General features: G+C 43.3%; 1 protein-coding gene and 1 long non-coding RNA gene across 2 annotated transcripts in view; one reads left to right on the top strand and one right to left on the bottom strand.

Moving 5' to 3' along the window:
• Positions 1-1,107: 1,107 nt before the first annotated feature.
• Positions 1,108-2,566, bottom strand: LOC127049359 (uncharacterized). The gene is made up of 2 exons (XR_007773959.1): positions 2,327-2,566; positions 1,108-1,251 (listed from the first exon to the last, which is right to left on the bottom strand). It is a non-coding gene; the product is annotated as an uncharacterized LOC127049359 (long non-coding RNA).
• AKAP12 (A-kinase anchoring protein 12) overlaps positions 1,606-18,266 on the top strand; it is a 138,363-nt gene continuing 121,702 nt past the window's right edge. Inside the window, exon 1 of the mRNA XM_050949403.1 lies at positions 1,606-1,936. Coding sequence (XP_050805360.1) covers positions 1,799-1,936 — 138 coding nt within the window. The 5' untranslated portion in view covers positions 1,606-1,798. The remainder of the gene's footprint in view (positions 1,937-18,266) is intronic.

Genomic DNA, 18,266 nt, shown 5'->3' with positions numbered 1-18,266 from the left:
TGCAGCTTGTCGGTGGCATATTGGCGGATGCTCGTGTGCCGGCCAGTATGCGGGCGTACTTAGATGCCCCGATGGGCACCAGGGCGCCCGCGGGCACCGTGTTGGGGACCTCTTTTTAAAAATAACTGCTACAGTGCTGTCTCCTTAGATAATAATAAACTGAATAATCCCCACTGCAGCCACTAATTTCTATTGCTGTTACTCTACCAAGCCTTCTAATGTGGAGGGCTTGGTTCAAGCCAAAAGCAGCTTTCCCATGTGGGATACTGCAAATTAGATGCAAAGATCATGACTATGTGTTTTATTGAAAACATTATGAATGTGGGATTCCTTCCTTCCTTCACGGTCTGCAGCTTATTTCAAACCATGAGATAAAGTTTTCCAAAACTGCCTAGATTAAAGGCTTGTTTCCTTTGAACTCTACTCTCCAACTGCCTAGTTCTATATTATTATTTATATTACTGTAACTCCTAAAAGCCTGTGTCATGGCTATTGTGCCAGGGTCATCTCTACATCAACTGACACTTAGTTACATAATGTTTTTTTCCCCCCAAGAGATACCAAAATGGGCCACTGAACATTGTACTGCGATCACTTCACTTCACCCACTGCTGAAATGAGGTGGAATGCAGCAACCATTCTGCGCTAACAGCACAATGCTCCATCACTGTAGGGAGAGAAGTACTTTTTAAATTGAAAATGCAGCAGAAATCCAGAAAAATGTGTGTATATATATAATTACTCTAACTGGAATTCAGTCAACACATCTCAAGTGTCAGTTTCTACATTATGAAAAGTACCAGGAGATCTTTTCTATCTGCAAGTGAACAAGGTCTCCCTTTGAAGTCCCATCTGAAAGACAGCCTTACCAGCATCATTTCAGTAGTGTCTACTGAGCTAATAGTGCTACCAGGGTGCAATGCATCTTTCAGCACCTAGATTTTCTTTGGTAGTCTCTCAGCTATTTAATGAACAGGCCTGATGCAGCACAGTTCAAGGAGTTCTTAGATTGTAAGCTCTTTGGAACCATGTCTTTGCACACATCCTAGTTCAACCCTGGCCCTGCTCCTGGATGGGTACATTGCCCCACAAATGTAAAACAACAAATCATCTGATACGATCATAATTTATTAATGCCTCAGTGGGCTTGACTGCATCAAGCTGGTCCTGATCTTCTTACACCACAAATCCAGTGCCCAGCTGGCTGATGCCTCCAAGAGAGCAGCCACCTTTTCTTTGCCTTGTCCTTGGCTGGAGGGAAGATAAGAAAGGCTTAGTCAGAGACCAAGGGGCGGGAGGGGGGAGCGCTGTGCTCGTTTAGCTGCGAGCCGAAGGTCAGGCACGCTCCACAGCCCCTTCCCTTTTGCTCTCGGGGCTGGAATAAAGGCCCAGTGCCCCAGTGCCATGGGGGGATCTTTCACCCCCCACCTTCGCCACTCCCTGAAGCGATGGCCTAGGAGCCCTGGCTAACCTCCGCGCTGGGGAGCAGGGGCTCGGCCACGCCCGGCTCTTGTCCTCCTTATCAGCCGGAGTGGATGCTGCAAGGCGTGTCCGGGGCTCTGCTCATGTGATGGAGCCAGCGGGAGAGACGGGCGGGGGGACAAGGGAGGAGGTGATTTTTTAAAGGAGTTGGCAGGAAGCTGGGCTGGCTCCTTCATTCGCAGGCTAGGCTGACCCTGAGCAGGAGCGGCCGGAGCCCGCGGGGGCTGGCCGGGCGGACACCCCCATTGTGACCGGTGCTGGGCGGCCGAGCGGACAGAAGCGGGGCGCCGGGAGAGCGGCAGCCGCACACACCGACATGGGCGCGGGCAGCTCGGTGGAGCAGCAGAGTCCGCAGGACGCGCCCACTGCAGCAGCGGAGTCCGAGCCCGCCAGTCCGGAGGCGGCGGCGCTGGCGGCAGCGGCGCCGCTTGAGCAGCCCGAGGACCCCGCCAAGGTACCAGGCTCGTCCCTTGCAAAGCAGCGTGGGGCTGACCCCGCTGTGTGCGTGGGAGGGGGGAGGGGGCATTCTCCCCTTACACCCACCCACCCGCCGGGGCAAACTTCCCGCCCGCCCGCGGCTGAACACCTGCCTCGGCACCTGCCCCTCCCCGCGCGTGGGGGCGGCCGAGTGTAGTGCGGTGCGCGGCGCGGCGCTTTGTCCGCGGCGCTCTGGGGCGGGGAACTGCGCCAGCGGCGGCCGCAGTCCTCAAACTCCCCCCGGCGGCCAGCCCAGCGCCTGATGCGGGCCGCCAAGGGGGCCAGGGGCGGGAGTCCCCTTCCTCCTCCTGCTGGGGAGCTCGGGCGGGCCCTCTCCTGCACTGCCCCTGGTAAGCGCCTCGCTCACCTTCGGACGCTAGCTACATCCCATTGCATCTGCTCCCTGCAGTGCGGCTGGCTCCGCTCAGCCCGCGGGGCAGCCTCTCGGGGGAGGGGTCACCACAGCCTCGCCCTTCTTCAGCCCCTGTGTATGCGTGTGCTTGTGGGGAGACCCCACCCGGGACCCGGGGCTGGAGCCGCCTGACTGCGGTGCGCTCCTGCAGTCAGCGCTCAGTGGTACCCCGTGCTCGTGCTGCTCCTCTCTGCAGTCTCGTCTCCTCCCCACAGAGGATGCAGGTGGGAGGCGCCTCTGGTCTGTGCGAAGGAAAACCAGCAAATCTATGGCTTTTCCAGGCTCTCCTGCCTTGACAAGTTGCTCAAACTCGACAGCAGCCTTCCCCGCCTCCCTCCCCCACCCCCACGCCCCTTTCCTTGCATTACGACAGCATCTGTGCTGAGTAAACACCCCACTGGAGAGTCTCACATCGTGTTACACATGTGAGCAACATGTACAATTTTTAAACGAAAAACAAAGTTGGCAATAGTAGTTAGTCCCTAACGGTAGTTTCCATAATCCTTAATGTATTCCCATAGGAAAAATGTAGTAATTAGCTAAGGGTGAACCAGCACAGATGAGAATGTAAGTGTCTTAATAGATGTGTTGGAGAATTGCAAGACATTATTTTAATGTTTGCTGTTTACAATACATTATGAACGAATACAATTTCAAGGTGCTGGAACGCATCCTTGGTTGGGAGGATGATGGGGGAGGGCGGAAAATTATGTGCATCAAGGATGTTTTCATAACATTAGCTTTGTTTTTAGATTGTTCTATATAACAGAGGGAAAACAGTATGTACTGATGCAGAAGTTACACAACTTTTCTGATTCTTCAGGGCTGGGGGGTCTTTAAAGTATGAGCATTCAAAAATTCTTTTAATCTAATGTGTGGGTGTGAAAGCCTGAGAACTGGTGGTGGCTTGGTTTCCTTGACCTTGTGATTCTGATTTTAACTTTCAGCTACAATTTTCCATAGTTCCTGTCTTCCAGTAGACCTTGTTTGCATGTTTTGACAGATTCAGTAGTGCACATTAAACTGCTTTAACGTCAATGTTAGTTTATAAGATATTGCGATATTTTGCAATAGTAGTTTGGTATTTAGAAGCCAAAAGTTTATAGCAGGCAAGATGATTGTTGTGAATCATTTTGGTAGACATTAGTGGCAGAAATCATTAAATATTTCTGAAATATCTGACAAAGGTGATTGAAGACAACATTATTTTACTCTGGAGAGGAAAAAAATCCTGAGAAGGTCAAGCCAGTGTCTTTTCAAATTATGTGAAAAATATGTTTCACAGTCAAGATAATGTTAATATCTAAGAAGGGACATAAAATTCATAATCATATTAATCCAATTATCAGAATAAAGGCAGGATAAAATAATTTTAGGTAATCTAAGTAATGCCCTTTTTGTAGAGGGCCCAGGGCTACCTAAAAGTAACTTTACATATATTTTTTAAATTGTTTTTTCCATTTTTCTCCTTAAGAAAAAAATCTTTCTAATTAATAGAATTAATCTTGTTATCTAGAAAAAGCTGTGAAAAAGGAATCCTCCTTTATACATTTAACTGCTTTTATTACTAATAGTTTTATTTTATTGATGATGGTTTCATCTCTGTAAAATATTATTTTACAAAATTTAATTTGGGTCTAAATTAACAGCTTTGTCTTGCTTGGTTTTCCATAGCCTGATGAAAGATTTTTTTTTTTTCCATGAGGTTTAGCTTTGTTCACTTTTGCAACCTCACTCCACTAAAAATCTCAACTACAACATCTTGTTCTGTGCTTATTACAACATAATAGTGTACACTTTGGTACAATATACAGAATACTACAGTAAAGTAGTATATAAGTGCATAGAGCATTTTTTTTATGTTCATTCCATTCAACCCTTTCAAACTGGGAAATTACCAGACTATTATGCTTGTATTTCCTTTTGGTTACAACCTCTTTTACTGTTTAAAAATTCAAAACTATTAAAGAGCTAATTTGTTTACTGAAGAGCTGCTAATGTGACAACTTTAAAGGAATGATCTTTTATTGAAACACATCAACTGAAATTTTGCAAACTGCTTTTTAAAACTAATCCAAATTGAGTGAGACTTGGCAGGTCAGTTACAGGCCAAAGCACTTGGACAGTCAACTCTGAGATCCTGGGTAGGGCCCAATATTATTTCAAAATCTGACAGAGGTTTTCTTTTAGTTCTTCCAACACTTAAAATGACCCAGAACATTAAGTCATAGTTTCTCAGAATTTAGTCTGTTCTTGTACTAGATCAACATTTATCTTGCTCACTTCTGGAGAGTGCCACATTCATATTCTGGGTTGGGTGTATTGTTGCAGGCACCACAGGATATCAGTTTTCACAATATGCTAATATAATAATCTTCAGTAGTGCAATTCAGCCAGAACATGAGTAAAAAACCATTATATTGTTTTCAAATGTTAGAATTATAATTGAAGAATTAATAATTAATACAAATATAATCACTCAGGTCTTCAGTATGATTTCTGTCCAATCAAGTAAGTAGTAATATGATAGTGGATGCATTCATCAGCCAATATATATTTATTTAGTGTCTTATCACATCCATGGTGTGCATATATTGGTTGATGAATATAGGAATCTCTGGGGACAATTTTGAAGTATTTTAAATGTAACTATAAAATATTAATCTGTCAAAGTCAATAGTTCCATTGTTACTGTGTTTATTTGATATGGTACATCTGCATAATATAGACTTATAGTTGCAAAATGTTTGACCGCATAGACAATAAAAAACAAAACCTCTTATTGTCTGTAGCATCCAAAATTTTGCAACTATGACTACATACTAGCCTGTAGATGTATCAAATAAACATGCTACACTATGTGTATGAGGAAAGAGTTTTTAAAATTTCCCAAAGGCTTCCCTTTTTTTTCCTCCTCCTTTCTTTCCCCTCCCACCTGCTTGCTGTTAGCAGGTTTTTAAAAAGAATCTGCTGCCAGTGGTATTGCTCAGCTTAGTTTATTGGCAGCAGTATGTTTTCTTGCTGTTTATTCTTTGAATCTCACTACTACTGCCAAGTGGCATAATGGGATCATCAACAGTGAGTTCTCTTTTGAAGTCCAACTATAGTCAAACCTCGCAATAATGCGCCCTGCCATAACGCGAAATCACATATAAAGCGGTCATAAGTTGGCTCCCCTTTAAGGCCCCCAACGCCATGGCGCCCGCCCGGACATTGATGTGCCCCTGCCTAGTGCCCAGCAGGGGAGAGAAGCTGTGGCCCCGTGCCTGCCGGGGACAGAGAACTCCGAGGCTGCAGGCGCCAGTGCTCTCCGTCCCCAGCAGGCACGGGGCCATGGTTTCTCTCCAGGCCGGAGAAAAGCCGTGGCCCTGCACCTGCCGGGGACAGAGAACACTGGTGCTTGCAGCCTCGGAGTTCTCTGTCCCCGGCAGGCATGGGGCCGTGGCGTCTCTCCCCTGCTGGGCATTAGGCACTAGTGGCACTAGGTGGTGCACATCAATGCACAGCGTTGGGGACCACTGACTTAAACTAACCGGCTTGAAACCCGCTGTACCGTGACCCCGCATTTATCGTGATGGAATTTTTTGGACCTCAAACATTGCGTTATAGCGGGGTTTCACTGTATTATCCATTGTTCTGTTCTATAATTTTACTTACAGAACCACGTGCCCCTCACTTCTGCCTCATTTATATCACTAAATCACAATTAAACAAAAGTTAAATCTCGTGTTAGTTTTGCCATTGACTTCAATAGGTCCAATTTCACCCTATGACACACTGGTATGGACAATCTGGTGATTGCATTGGTTCCCCCACCCACATATTTCCTAGAATATGTCTACACTAAAATAAACACATTATTTATTTAAAAAAAGGTGTATCCTTAACTCACATTAGCCATCTTGGATTAAAATAGAGGGGAAGACATGGTAACTCAGCTTTTAACTCATGTTAACAGTGCAAGTAAAAGCCTATAGAGGGAAACTGAGGTTGAACTTGAACTGCTCATCTGAGTTGCCATGTCTTCACTGCTGTTTTAATCTGGATTAGCTAAACTGAGTTAAGAACACACCTGTTGTTGAAGTATTGTTGTACCCCTACTGCAGATAAGGTGAACATGAACCTTTGTACCTCACATTTAACAGAACTCTTGCTCTGTTGGACTGAGTTGGGAGGTGAATTCCAAAGTCAAAGGCTTTCCATCATGAAAGCTCAGCTTCTGAACACTCATATCTAGGAGCTATTGGCAAGAATATCTACACTATGGAGACTACACTGGTGTAGCTATGCCAGCATAACTACATAGTGTAGATGCAGCCTGCACTGACAAAAGGTTGTTTTTTTTTGTTGATGTAGGAACACCACCTCCACAAATGAAGTTAGCTGCTGGAGAGACAAGGTGGATGAGGTTAATATCTTTTATTGGACCAACTTCTGTTGGTGAAAGCTTGTCTCTTCCATTAACATGCTGCACCTATGCTGGAGGTTAGGTCAGCATAATTGTCTCTCAGGACTGTGATTTATTCACACCCCTGAACAATGTATCCGTGTTGTCCTAACTCCTAAGTGTAGACCAAACCTCAGTTGTGGCAGAGTTACAGAGCGATGTTTGTTAGAGTACTTCTATAATGTGCACTGTATGGTCAATCCCACTAACAAAATGAGCCATTTCACTTTTTACGAGTGGTTTTTAAATGTAGTCCCTTTCAGAGTACATTACATAATCCAATTATCTCATAGACTTTAGGGTCAGAAGGGACCAATATGATCATCTAGTCTGACCTCCTGCACAAAGCAGGCCACAGAACCCTACCCATCCACTTCTATAACAAACCCCTAACCTATGTTCAAGTTATTGAAGTCTTCAAATTGTGGTTTGAAGACCTCAAGCTGCAGAGAATCCACCAGCAAGTGACCCATGCCCCACGCTGCAGAGGAAGGTGAAAAACCTCCAGGGCCTCTGCTAATCTGCCCTGGAGGAAAGTTCCTTCCCAACCCCAAATATGGCAATCAGCTAAACCCTGAGCATGTGGGCAAGACTCACCAGCCAGCACTCAGGAAAGAATTCTCTGCAGTAACTCAGATCTCATCCCATCCAACATCCCATCACAGACCATAGGGCATACTTATCTGCTGATAGATGTGGGAAAGAGAGACACTCAAAGAGATTTTAAATTTCACAGCTCGTATACATTTTAGTACCGTATATACTCGTTCATAAGCCAAATTTTTTTATTAAAAAAGGGAAGCACCAGAGAAGGGGGTCGGCTTATGAATGGGTATAGAGAGGGAGAGGTGGGACACAGCCCTTGCCCCCAACAGAGGGAGCAAGGAGAGGCAGCACAGCCTGCAGAGCCAGCAGGGAAGAGGCAAGGCCACAGTGTCTCCGCTTCAGGCCATGCAGCTCTTCCACCAGCCTCCAAAGCAGCTGCAGCTCGGGGCTGGTAGGCTGCATCTATGCCGCTCGGTCCCGCCGCCCCCAGAGCATGTTGTGGTCGTCCCACCCGTCCCAGCCCACTGGAACATGCATGGCTGCGCTGCCCAGTCTGGAGCAGGCTGCAGGCATGCTGCCCACAGGCCTGGCACTTCCATTTAGGCGGCCTAGGCAATTGCCTAGGGCGCCAGGATTATTGGTGGGCGGCATTTTGCCGGAGGGGGCGGCAGGCGGCTCCAGTGGAGCTGCTGCAGTCGTGGCTGAGTACAGTCGGCTGCTCGCACGGCTCTGGTGGACCTCCCGCAGGCACGACTGTGGCAGCTCCACCAGAGCCGCGGGATCAGCCGATCGTCTGCAGCCACGACTGCGACAGCTCCACCGGAGCCGCGGGAGCAGTGCGCGGGGCGGCGAAATTGCCGTGCGCCTAGGGCGCTAAAACCCCTAGCGCCGGTCCTGGGGGCCCAGCCTACCAGAGCAGTCCAGCCAGGCCAGAGACATCCTCCCCGGCCCTGCCCAGATAAAGTGGGAACAGATAGGATGGGGAGAGTGTGGAGGTCCCAGGCTAGAAGTGGGGTCATGTGGGGGGTGGTCACAGGGGTTACTCCTCTGACTCCCAGCTTCTCCCCCTTCAAAAAATTTCCCCACCAGTTGCTGTTCCGGCCCATCAGGGTAAGCAGCTGGCATGCCTGGGACACTTTGTTTGCTTAGGTTTACCTCTATGCCTGCGCTCAGCCCACCAGCGGCTTCTCCTGATGGCTCAGGAGCTAAAGTTTGCTGACCCCTGAATTATAGAGTCGGCTTGTGAAAGGGTTATAAAAATTTTCCATTTTTACTTATCCATTTTGGGTGGATCAGCTTATAAACGAACTGGCTTATGATCGAGTATATGTTTTGATACCACTTCAAAATTAAAATTAGAATTTACCATTTAAAACTAACTATTGCTAAATAAGGGCTTAATTAAAAATATCCAACTGTATGAACGTGTCATAGTGATTTGGCTGACTGCGGCTGTATAGTTCAGATGTACATTGGCTAGGAGAGTTGTATGGTTTTCAGGACCTTCATCAGCCAGCCAGACAGTAGCATTCATCCAAACTGCTGTATAAACACCAATGAAGTAAAACCAATTGGATTATCTTTGGTTATTAGGAATCCTATTAAACAGATCAGTGTAATATCAGAACGTTTTAGTGAAGCCTGTTATAAATCTATTACATATATTGGCTTCCATATTTGAACTATGTTTTCTGACAATTTATGTAGTAAAGAGAGAGAATGCATGTGAAAATATAGGTCTTGTTTAAAATTTAGACTAGTAATCTCAACTAATCTTGGTGATATGGAGTGTAAAGAATGGGGATTGCAACAGTTTCCTTGGGCCTAAAAGGGTCATTGTGTTGCTCTTGAAATTCAAGCTACACTTTCTTTATATCTTCCATGTGAGCGCACAGTCATTTCTCTGCAAAGCAATTAAACTGTGTTTGAAAGAAAATTGTATTTTCGTTTCTCTTCATTTTCTTAGTTATCAAACATCTACAGAATTTTTTTGATGAAGTGGGATTCTTTGTGGTATAGACTTATAAAACTATTGATTTGTGTGAGGCACTCAAGTGGGAGAGGCCAAAAAGAGTAACAATAGAATTGTGTAAACTATTTTTCAGTCTTTGAGTAATAATGGAACTTATCTACAGAGTATATCTTATTTCTATGAACAGTATATTTTGATTCTTTTAAGAAGAAAGAAGGACAAAACTTAAGTGAACTTCATGGGGTGTTAAATTCCCTTCACTTCTGAAAAGTATGAAAATAAAGTTACTGAAATGACTGGAGACTTAAGATGCTGTATGTACTGGAAAAGTATGCACGTTTAACTATACATAGATTTAAAAACAGATATAGTTAAACTGATGCAAACTCCTCATGTAGACTCACTTAAATGGTTTAACCTTTGCTTATATCAATTTAGTTTAAGTGTGTCTGTGTTAGATTTTTTTTAAATTGATTTAGTTAAACAGGTGCACTTTTCTACTAAGGGCAAGCCCTAAAGGACTAGATCCTCAACAGGTGAAAATGATTATGGTTTCGCTAAAGTCAATGGAACTACACTGATTTATACCATCTGAGGAGATAGCTTCAAAGGGTCTGTTACCCTGCAGATACACACAACTCCCCATTCGTTAGGAGATTAAAGTATTTTAAAGAGGAATTTTAACACTACAGGAGCCTTAGGAAAAAAGTCAGTCTATATTTTAAAAAAATATACTCATCTACTATTACTCTGTATGCCACTGGTGTAAATGAGGAGAAATTGTTTGTATGTGAGATTAAGTCCTTAACCAAAACTTGTTCTTGCTTTTGCAGTGAAATAATAATTCTGTTTGACATTTAAATTATTGTGATGTCACTAACAGTTATGACTTATGAAAGGATGTGTATTTATGTCAGAAATGTGAAAGTTCTTTTCCTCCATCATGAACTTTTCTTCTCAGCCTCTTCCCTGAGCACTGCAACACATAAGTCTTCTAGAAAATCACTGGAACAACAGTGGGATCCACAAAGCCTGAGTTAGGCACTTAGGCTCCCTATCCAATGCAAGGGAGAGAGCTAAGCACCTAAAATGCAATTTGCAAAAGCCAGCATGCTAGCCACAGAAAACAGCAGGTGAAGGTGTTGGTGGTAGTGCCTACCTTATAACGTTCAGCTCAGTGAGTAGAGCACTCACCTGGGACCATGTTCAATTCCCCCCTCTGCTGAAGGGAGAGAGAGGATTTGAAGGGGGTCTTCCACCTCTCAGGAGAGTGTTCTGACCATTGAGTTTTGTGATATTCTGATGCAAGTCTCTTTCAGTCTCTCCTTTTGAAGCGCTTCCTGTTTGGATAAATAATTAAAGAGTGATTGGAGCGCGGGACTGGATTCTGGGTCTTCCACCTCCCAGGTCAGTGCCTTAATGACTGGGCTATAAAGTCATTCTCACTGTCTGAGCTGCTGACTCTTTAATATTTATACACAGTGGACAGAGTGGTTTTTGGAGTGATATTTTTGTATTTTGGAGAAAAGCTGTGCTTGTCAAAGGCTCAGCATCCTGACCCTTCAAGGTTCTGGACCTCTGCTCCTTCAACTAAGTTGTAAGAACTTCCATAAACATTCCTGAGCCCCGGAGAAGTCCTCCAGCAAAATTCCTAATGGTAAAAAACAAGGAAAATAATTTTTATGTAACAAAAATAAGTTCAGGTCCTCTCCTCCCCCAAGTCTTTGCTCTGCATCATAAAAAAAACCAACCAACCAACAAACAAACAAAAACAAGCAAGAGCACAAACTTAACTTTAAAAAATCCTTTTGTAGTTTGTCTTTTAAGGTTCTGCTTTGAAAAGTGACTAAGGAAAAATGGTACTGTAGGTTCAATATTTATAGTCATCACTGATTCTGGAACAAGACCAGTCAGTTCAAAAGGAAAGAGATTTGTTTTTGTAACCTCCGGCGCTGTAAACTCTACCTGGTCTCTGAAAGTGAAGTTGTGTCCTATCATTCTCATGCATCATCACTATTAATAAAGTTCTTGCAAGATAAATTACATCTTCATTGACACCCACTGATCCCTGAAAGTAGCTGAAAAGACAAATTGTTGGCTTTACAGTATACTACACAAAGAGTTTTAGTCTTGTAAATGCACAAAACAAGTGGCAGCAAGCAAATAAACTACTGTCAACAAACTACCATTCCTCTGACATCATTACATTTCCATCTGTACACATTGGTAATGTACCCTCATCAGATGCCCTTACCCACTTGATAGGTAAGGAGGCATATATCTCCAGCAGTCACTCCCTAAGGCTGTGTTTTTTTAGTGGCACAATATTTCTTTCTCATTTTGAGCCCTTTTTTTCAGGGTATATTGTAGTAGTTGACTTTCTCATCCACCCTAGCAGAAAAAAAAAAAAAAAAAGGGGAGGGAGGGAGGAAAGAAAAAGTGACACCCAATAAAGAAAAGAACAAAAAGAATACTGACATGTACATAGTAAATAATTTGCCTTTCCTTACAACTATAGAAATAACATGCACAAACCCCCTCCCATTTGGGCACCCATAGCCACCTCCAAGGAAAGACGTGGAAGAGAAAAGAGAGATTTTGCTCTAGGAATTCCTTTTTTAGGGACCCTCAAATATAAACTAAGCAGTATTTGCTCTGAGTGATAGTTCTCATCTTGAAGATCACTTACTAAATTCCTCAAAAATTTCCCTGTCCCTAATAATCTTTCTTTCTCAGTCTAATCATGAAGGGGAGATATACCCTTCAGAATTCCAAGTTCCTTCACTGGCTTTGCATTGGTGTAACTAATAGGTCCTACTTATGTGCAGGAAGAAACTGAATCCAGTTTACTACCCCTTGGCTGTGTTGGCTAACCTGGGCTTGTGAATGAAGTTGTGGTACTGTGTCATTGCTATTTTTTCTCCACTATGTCTTCTGAGCTAGGTAATGACTGCTGCTACTGGTATTTTGTAGAGATGTATGAAACCAAAGCAATTTGAACAAGAGCTTTTCTCCCTCTCAAGGTGTTTGACAGGACTCCCCTTCACCCAGTGAAAGAATCCAGAGACTGTGTTAAGAATTAAACTTTTATTCTACCCTTCATTCTCACTATCGCTCTTGAGGCCTTCAATCCTACTATTCTTGCCCAGCACCCAAGAGTGGATCTAAGAACGTCCTTTCACTCTTTGGGAGGATGGACTTTAAAGCTATATCTACATTAGGGAAGCTTTGCAAAAAACTTCCCTCCCATCCTAACACTTGTTCAACTTCACTACTATTAGCAACACTGGAAGCCCTAGCATAGATGGACCATCAGTGCTAAAATTATTTTTCAGTATTGCGTCATCTAAAACTACTTGGAGCAAGTCAAATTGACATGATACTTAAAATGCTGGTGATTTATTCTAGGGCTCCCAATGTTCTTAACACTGGTGGGTTGAACTAGTGCTAGCAACAGTGGAAGTTTTTTCAAGGCTTATCTAACAGATCCTTGTTTAAATATATTTTTCTTGACAGGGATTTTTCTGTTTATATTGAATATCTTTCTTTGAGAAGGTGACATCCAAATTTACATCTAAACTCTCCTGGGGGCCAGGATGTGGGACCATGTGGTGTCTTTACATATAGTAAATGGACACAGTATAGTTACATCTCTACCTCAATATAACGCGGTCCTCGGGAGACAAAAAATCTTACCGGGTTATAGGTGAGAACGCGTTATATCAAATTTGCTTTGGCTCCCCCTGTTCCTTATTTCCTGACCGCCCCCTCCAGAGACCCCCATCCCTAATCACCCCCAGGACCTCACCCCCTACCCAACTCCCCTGCCCTCTGACTGATCCAGCCCCATCCCTTGGCAGGCACTCACCGGCAGCAGCGGGAAGCGGAGCAGCCCGGCCCCAGTCTGCTCCACTCCGCCACCTCACAGTGCTCCGCTTTCCGCCGTCTGTAAGTGCGGGGAGGTCGGGGAAAAGATCCCCTCCCTGCACTCACCTGTGGTGGGAAGCGGAGCGATGCGGCCCCAGCCCGCTCTGCTTTCCTTGCCCCAGCCATGTCGCTGGGGGAGCGGCTGGGGAAAGGTCCTGCACTCACCTGCAGCGGGAAGTGGAGTGTTGCTGCTGGGAGCTGGCGAAGTGGAGCGGGCTGCGGCCAGGCTGCTCCGCTTCTGCCGCTGCTGGTGAGTGCAGGGGGGATCCCTTCCCCCAGACCCCTCCCCTGAGCTGCTCGGCTGGGGCGGGGCGAGGGAAGTGGAGCGGGCTGCTCCCGGCCCCCCGCTAATCTCCTGGGCCACTCTGGGACTGTGGGACCCCCAAAAGTGCCATCCCACAGCTTCTGCCCCCCATACCTGGGGTGGGGGAGCCCTTGGCCGCACCCGAGACCCTCTGCCCCTTCTCCAACCCCTCGACCCCAGCCTGGCCTGGCACCTGTAACACGCTGCTCAGTGCAGCGTGCCAGAGCTTTACCGCATTGTATGCGAACCCGCGTTATATCGGGGTAGAGGTGTACTTGTAAGCTGTGTTTTGCTGAAATGAAGATGAGTACTCATTGTAAACTTCAGTACATATGCACTTCTTGAATCAGAACCAAAGAGCCTTCTGCTCTATGTGGAGAATCACTGTTATTAGACAGAGGACCAGGATAATTTTCTTGAATCTGCGCTGAAAGTGTGACTAGAGATTCCCAGCCATTTGTGTAGCTGTGCCTGATAAACAGTCTTTCCATGATGGGGAGGAATGCAAGGAATGCTTAAGTGCTCTTGGATGTAGGTCATGGTTTATAAAGCTTTGCTTTAGTGAATAGAAGTTCCTCAAAAAGTTCTTGTGATCCTTGAAGCCTGCTATTATCCCTAATCTATAAGAGTAAATTATAAATCTAATTGGAGACTGAATAAACTTTATCAACCTCTAGGGATTTTGACCATGACATAGGAAAATCTGTAACAGGTTACTCTGGTTTTATTCTGCTTTCACTAAATAATACATTAATAGAGGAATGGTAATTCTCTTCTTTCTATTATTTGTAAAATAAAAGGATTGAGAACTCAGCTAGTACAGAAATGATTAATTTGTTTTGGTGTCTTTTTAAAAATAAAGTTACTACTAGTCAATAAAAAAATAAATCTAGAATGTTCTATAGAATCGTACTCAACTGGGAAAAAAAGCACTTTGTGTGTGTGGAGAAAAATACAGGACAGAAAAGAACTGAGTACGTTGGATATGGAAGATCAGTTTGTCATCTCCATTGGAATTCCTATACAGTCTTATATTTAATAGAAGAAAGAAGCAATAATTAGGCACCAGTTCCAAATTACTAGTATCAAACTTAGCTTTTAATGTCAACACTTTTATTTTTGCCTGATCCCTTAAGGAGTTTTAAGAAGATACTCAACAGAAGCATTCTCAAATGTTTGTAATGCTTGTAACAGCGTAGCAAAGCTACTCCAAAAATATTTCACTTTTAATGTTTTCATTTAGTGATGTCTTGTGAGTAGAAGTTAACCAGTGTGGTTCTTATCTGTTCTGGGGGATAAAGGGAGGAATGGAGGAAGTCAGGAAATCAGAAATGCAAGAACAAGATCTAATGATCTCTAAGATCAGTTTATTGTCATCACCTTTACAGTACTTAATTTTTAGAGCTAAGCTGCTGAGCAGAAACCACTATATCCGTTCAGACTTTCACTATTTATAATCTTTACCATATTTACTGCAGCCAAAGACAATTGGACTACTGTGGAGTTAAATGCTGAAATTGATTTTACTCTCCAAACTCTTTCCAGATTCTTCTATGAATACTAGTTGTATTGTAACTGTATCTGAACTCTAATAATGAGCTGGGTCAGGTCAAATGGCATTTCCATGATCAGAGCTGAAATTCTTCTTCAGCCAAATATTAATGTCATCCAATAGTTTGGATTGTTTGGGGACCTTTTGTTTTTGTTTTGTAATGCTCATGAAGCACAGCAGGTTGGTGGTTGGATGTAATGAGGACACATTCCCTTCCTTAAATCAATGCACGTGACCATGTCTCTGAATCTCTAATCACTATCTTTTCTGGTCATCAGGCTCATTGGGGTAGGGTTTTAAATAAATATTCAGTAGATGCTGTACTAAAGTGCAACAACATCTGGCAAAAAAAGTGTGTGTTGCTTTTGCGGGGGGGAACAGTGGAGTACTTTTGGAGGTTATCCCGTTTTCTTTTAAAGTAAACTCTGTTAAACTTTATAAAACTTGATTCTTAGAAAACTTATATCTTAAGCCTAAATTAACCTGTTCTGTACCATATTTAGCTGGTGGTATACGGAAAATGCTGTATGTAATCAGATAGTTCTTCCCTTGAATGCCAGAAAATGGCTTTTCTTTTTCAGAAGCATCTGTAGGATTTTCTAATGCTTGTAGTATGTAAATTCTTTCCATTTTTAAAAGGGCTGGAAGAGATCATCGGATCTTGAAGGTTTTAGAATTTTGACAGGTACTTTAGAATAATCAAACCACCTTGAGATTCAGGTTCCCATCTTCTTGTCAGTGGTGAATGGCTTAAGCAGCTTTATTACCAATAGAGAGATTAACTACAAATCAATTGCTTTTTTTGTTCTAATCCATTTCAGTTCCTTTCAATTCCTGATGAAGAGTCGGCCTGTAAAGCTACAGGAGTTGTTCTCTTGCTTTTTGCCAGTCAGCCTCTGAGTAAACACAAATGTTCAGTATGACCAAAGCCGTGGTGGTAAAAAGATTAGATTAAATATCGCTCTCAATATCTGCATTTAATGCACATATATTGGAAATTAGGAGACATAATCAGGTATTAGAGTAATAATAGGTGATTTGAACTACCTGCATGCAAATGGTCAAATATTATAATGGGGCACAGTTTAGAGAAGCGGTTTCCCAACACCTTAAACAATTGTTTCTTGGAAGAGTTAGTTCTAGAGCAAACAAGAAAAGAGGTTATTCATAACTCAAGTTATATTCAGGAGCTGGCTCAAGGAGTAACAGCAGTTGAGCCACTAAATAATAACAACAACTGGCCAAACCTTTAGCTGAGCCAGAGTTCCTCTCTTTTATTATTATTTTTTTTTTAAATCATTCTTGGCTACTGCTGCCACCTGAGTATTCAATATCCAACAATAACTCTAAAATGGCGGATCTGCTTTGCAGTGAGTGGCATACACCATCCAGTCTCTTGTTTCAGCATTTTACACAGAGCTCAAATTCCAGACGGGACAGAGAAAATGGATGCTTTTACTGCTAATAAAAATAATTTTTGGCCTATGCAAACATGTGCTGTCGTAGGAACCAGGTGACCATTAATTCTACACTTACTACTTCCATTGACAGGTATTAATTCTGTTACTGCTTACAACCCTTATTACTAAACAAGATCTTATATCCCACCAAGAGGTTACCTAAGTTTGGACTAGATCCAGCTCTCTCATATTGCAGGCCCAAACCCCAGCCATTTAGTCACATGTCTTGCAAGAAGAACCTGCCATGTCCTTGGCTATGTTGTCTATAAAATGAATCTATTCATGTGCAGTAACCCACTGTTCCACTGTCAGGCAACCTCCTTTTCTGGCTAGTTCACATAAAATAAAAAACTTCTTCTGGTGACAACTAATATTGTTAAACTTGTAGTGCAAAGGGTAAAACTGTGATGGAGTGTTGACATGAGAAAGGTGGTTCAAACTCTGTTAAAGCTGCAGGGGTGGGTGGATGGTTGCATGTAAATATAATTTAGAAAGGGTGGGCTTGTGGTTAATGCATGTGACTGTCACCTGAGAGAACTTGGTTCTGTTCTGGCCTCTGCCACAAAGTGCTTGTAAGATGGTGTGTTGTTAACACCCACAGTGTCGCAGATGGCTGTTAACTGTACATTCTGTAACATGCCCACACAGGAGGCAGCAGAATTAAGGCTGCATGAGCAACTGTAATTCTGATATTTTCTAGTGTATGACTTTGTTACCTACATAACTGTCCTTTTACATATGACTGAGGGTTTTAATGTCTGTGTAATATATTGCTGACCAGAGTGGTTAACCACTATTCTGGTCTTGTAGGTTTGTTTCCATTAGGAAGAGAAATGGATAAGACAAATAAAGTATTTCTTAGGTGCAATCTTGTTTATTTACAAAGAATGTACATAAAGTTATGTATCACAGAACTACAGTAGAAACAAAGAGCAGGCAGTTTCCTTGCTCAGAAATCCAAATGTGCCCCAAAGAGCTCTGTCCCTTTGCTCTCTCTTTGGGATGCTCTGCTGCCTCTCTCATTGTCTTTTGGGCTCATACACACACAGCTGCAACAATCAATCTGTTCACCCCAGTGTTTGCAGCTAGTCGCAGGAAAACCTCTAAGGCATCTCTTTTATAGAGCACTTCTATAACAGTGGTTAATTTTTTGTAGAATAAATGAATTACAGCTATGTTTACAGGCTGACAACCTCTTATTGGTCAAACTCGTGTACTTTTTAAAATAAAGGTACTTTGGTAGCAGATGTGTATTTTATCTTGTCACTGTTTCTTGATCAATCAAGACATTTTGGAATCCAGGAATGAGTTATTTTACTTCTCAGGGAAATTAATAGATATACACGGACTATGTTATTCTAGTCTAATTTATGTACATATTATGGCAAAAAATGTTAAAAGAATGTTAAAGTTTCAAAGTCTAACACTAGCAACAGTTGCCACTAATTTAATGTAAATTTTCTGAGCTGAGAGTTGGGAGTTCTGGATACGTTGTATATTGGCATTTTAAATGTTCACAGCTAAGTTTTAAAGTCAATGGCTGTTGAGCTGATTGATCTAAATATCACAGATTCACTAATACACCTCTACCCAGATATAACGCTATCCAGGGCCGGCTCTAGCAATTTCGCTGCCCCAAGTATGGCGGCACGCCGCGGGGGCACTCTGCCGCTCGCCAGTCCCGCGG

Source organism: Gopherus flavomarginatus, chromosome 4 (assembly GCF_025201925.1).
Source record: "Gopherus flavomarginatus isolate rGopFla2 chromosome 4, rGopFla2.mat.asm, whole genome shotgun sequence".
Taxonomy (NCBI): Eukaryota; Metazoa; Chordata; order Testudines; family Testudinidae; genus Gopherus; species Gopherus flavomarginatus.
The sequence above is the reverse complement of the archived record's forward strand: the minus strand, read 5'-3'. Positions and strand labels throughout refer to the sequence as shown.